Source organism: Mercurialis annua, linkage group LG5, assembly GCF_937616625.2.
Source record: "Mercurialis annua linkage group LG5, ddMerAnnu1.2, whole genome shotgun sequence".
Taxonomy (NCBI): domain Eukaryota; kingdom Viridiplantae; phylum Streptophyta; class Magnoliopsida; order Malpighiales; family Euphorbiaceae; genus Mercurialis; species Mercurialis annua.
The window spans coordinates 4,159,756-4,162,168 of NC_065574.1; the positions used below are offsets into that span (position 1 = coordinate 4,159,756).

Below are 2,413 nucleotides of genomic sequence, written 5' to 3' on the forward strand. Positions count from 1 at the left end.
AGATAGATAAAAGGGTATAAGTTAAGGGATCAAACTATATATTACGCTTTTTTTTTCAACACTCAATTTTTATTTAATATTTAGAATTTGGTCTCCAAGCTTATCTTAAAACTTTCAATTAATGTTGTGAACCTATTAAGTTCATTATTAATCAAAATACTTCTTGCAATTCAAGTTTTGCATTTTCTTTTAGTATATAGGCATTATTTAAATCTATATCTGTGTCAAGTAAATTCACATATTAGCTGTTATTACTACTTGCAGGACAAGTTTTCTATTTTTTGTATTATAGATTATTAAATTTATATGAATGAAATGTAAATTCATATACAAGACACTACTTGAAGTTCAAGTTTTGTATTTTCTTAGAGTATAATATAGCCATAGTAAATTTATGTTATGTAAATCTATTTAGAACTACTTGCAGCTTAAGTTTATATTTTTTTTATTATAAATTATTAGATTTAAAAGTATGCTATGTAAATCTATAAATCACAGCTGTTAGCAATAACTCGCAAGTAACGTGGGCCTTTTACAACCCAATTCATAATTTTGCTAACCAAACTTGACATTTATCCTATGTAATGTAATCCTTATAGAACACAGAATTTCACTAGCAAAAGGACTCCACGTAAATCAAAAACCTAATCTTTTCAAAATAAGAAATTTCCTACATATAAATAAACATCTTGTCTTCGTAAAATCACTTCACAATTCAGTGATGGAGACGACAGGAACTGAAATCATTGTTTACGCAGTTCACTCACCGGAAAACAAACGACTGCCACCACGTTCACGAATGCAACTCCGTCTCAAAACCTTCCGTAGCCGTGAAGTCACCGTTCGCAACCGTGGCATAATTCTCTATTTACCACCTCAAGATCTTGAACAAACTTCTGTCCGTATACCCATCACCGACTCCGGCAAAATCCGCAGCTTGGGAAAGACTCTACTGGCTGAAGCCATGACCGCCATAGGAATTGACGAATACGACGGCCGCGAAATTATGCAAAAAACTGCTTATGAAATTAGAGAAAACGATATTAATTATATCAGTGAGATTGGCGTTGAACATACGACTGCAACTTGGGAAGAATGTAATTATGATGAGTATCTGACGATTAAAAGAGAATATGAAGGTCGAGGCGATTTAATAGAAATTGACGAAGGTATTCCTGAAGAAGATACGGAATCGGGATTAGAAGACGAAGAAGAATTTACAATTATATTATCATCTGCTGCAACTAAATCATCTGTTGATGCCTTGGACAGAATAAATGTGTCGGCTGATGATGGTATGGAATGTTCGGTTTGTCTCGAAGGTATTGAGGTTAGTGAGCCGGCAATTCGGATGCCGTGTTTGCATTATTACCATCAGGATTGTATTGTTAAGTGGCTCTGTCAGAACCATTCTTGTCCGCTTTGTCGCTACGAATTGCCTGCTGAGTTGTAGGATTTGAATTCACTTTTGTAATTTGTAGTTAATTTCATTGGTTCAGATTGTGATTGTTATGTGAATTATAATTTTAGTTTGTAATTGAGGATCTCATAATATTTTTATTATATAATAAGAGAAAAGGGATTCTATAGAGTTCTGTTCATAACATATGATTAATTGCAATTCTTTTTACATATATATAAACATGTCTTTATTTATCTTCAATCTCTTTCTTAATTTTACTGAAAGTTTTAAGACAATTAGAGCCAAAGAGAGTGATGCAAAATGAAAAAGGTTGGAAAAGTGACCGTAGTATGGGTTATTTGTGATTTGACCCATTGATATTAGAATGTACTGGATTGTTGGGGAGCTTGTTGCTTGCAAAGTGATGAATTATTTACAGATGATCATTAAAAATGTTGCAGAAGCAGCACATGATTCTGACTCCAGTAATGAAATGGTCATATTTAATGTCGTTCGTGTAGCAAAATTGTTCTAATTTTGTTCTTTTCAATTTGTTAAACGAATGTGTGTCTATATCCATGTCCGAAACTTTTTTTTAGGAGAAACCCCTACTGCAGATACATTTTCAGCTCATATACTGATAAATTACTTGTCCTATACAAGATTAAAAGCAAGATAAAAAGAAACCCGGTGTAAGACCAGAAGATCATAAGGTTAGAATTATTTCTCAATTGATGAACATTCAGTAAAGATGTTTACCTCTATACAAATATCTATTAAACAATTGATGAACATTCAGTAGAGAGTTATTCCACGGTTGTTCCTGCAACAGTTGTGGCGACTTTGCGACAGGATTTTCGAGGAGAGTGGATTACTGATGGAAGTTTTTAGATTCGATTAGCGCTGCTTTGAAAGGCGGAGATAGCGAAGAACGAAGAATGATGGAAGTTAAGAATGGATGAGACAGATGGGTGTGTGGGACTGTGGTGGAATGGGCAGCCGGTTTCTTTC

General features: G+C 33.8%; 1 protein-coding gene across 1 annotated transcript; it reads left to right on the forward strand.

The window, feature by feature from the left end:
* The first annotated feature begins 632 nt into the window (after window positions 1-632).
* On the forward strand, window positions 633-1,604 carry LOC130014727 (uncharacterized). The gene has a single exon (XM_056106032.1). It carries the CDS (start codon window positions 722-724, stop codon window positions 1,451-1,453), a length of 732 nt encoding a protein of 243 aa, XP_055962007.1. The 5' UTR covers window positions 633-721; the 3' UTR covers window positions 1,454-1,604.
* Window positions 1,605-2,413: the final 809 nt, after the last annotated feature.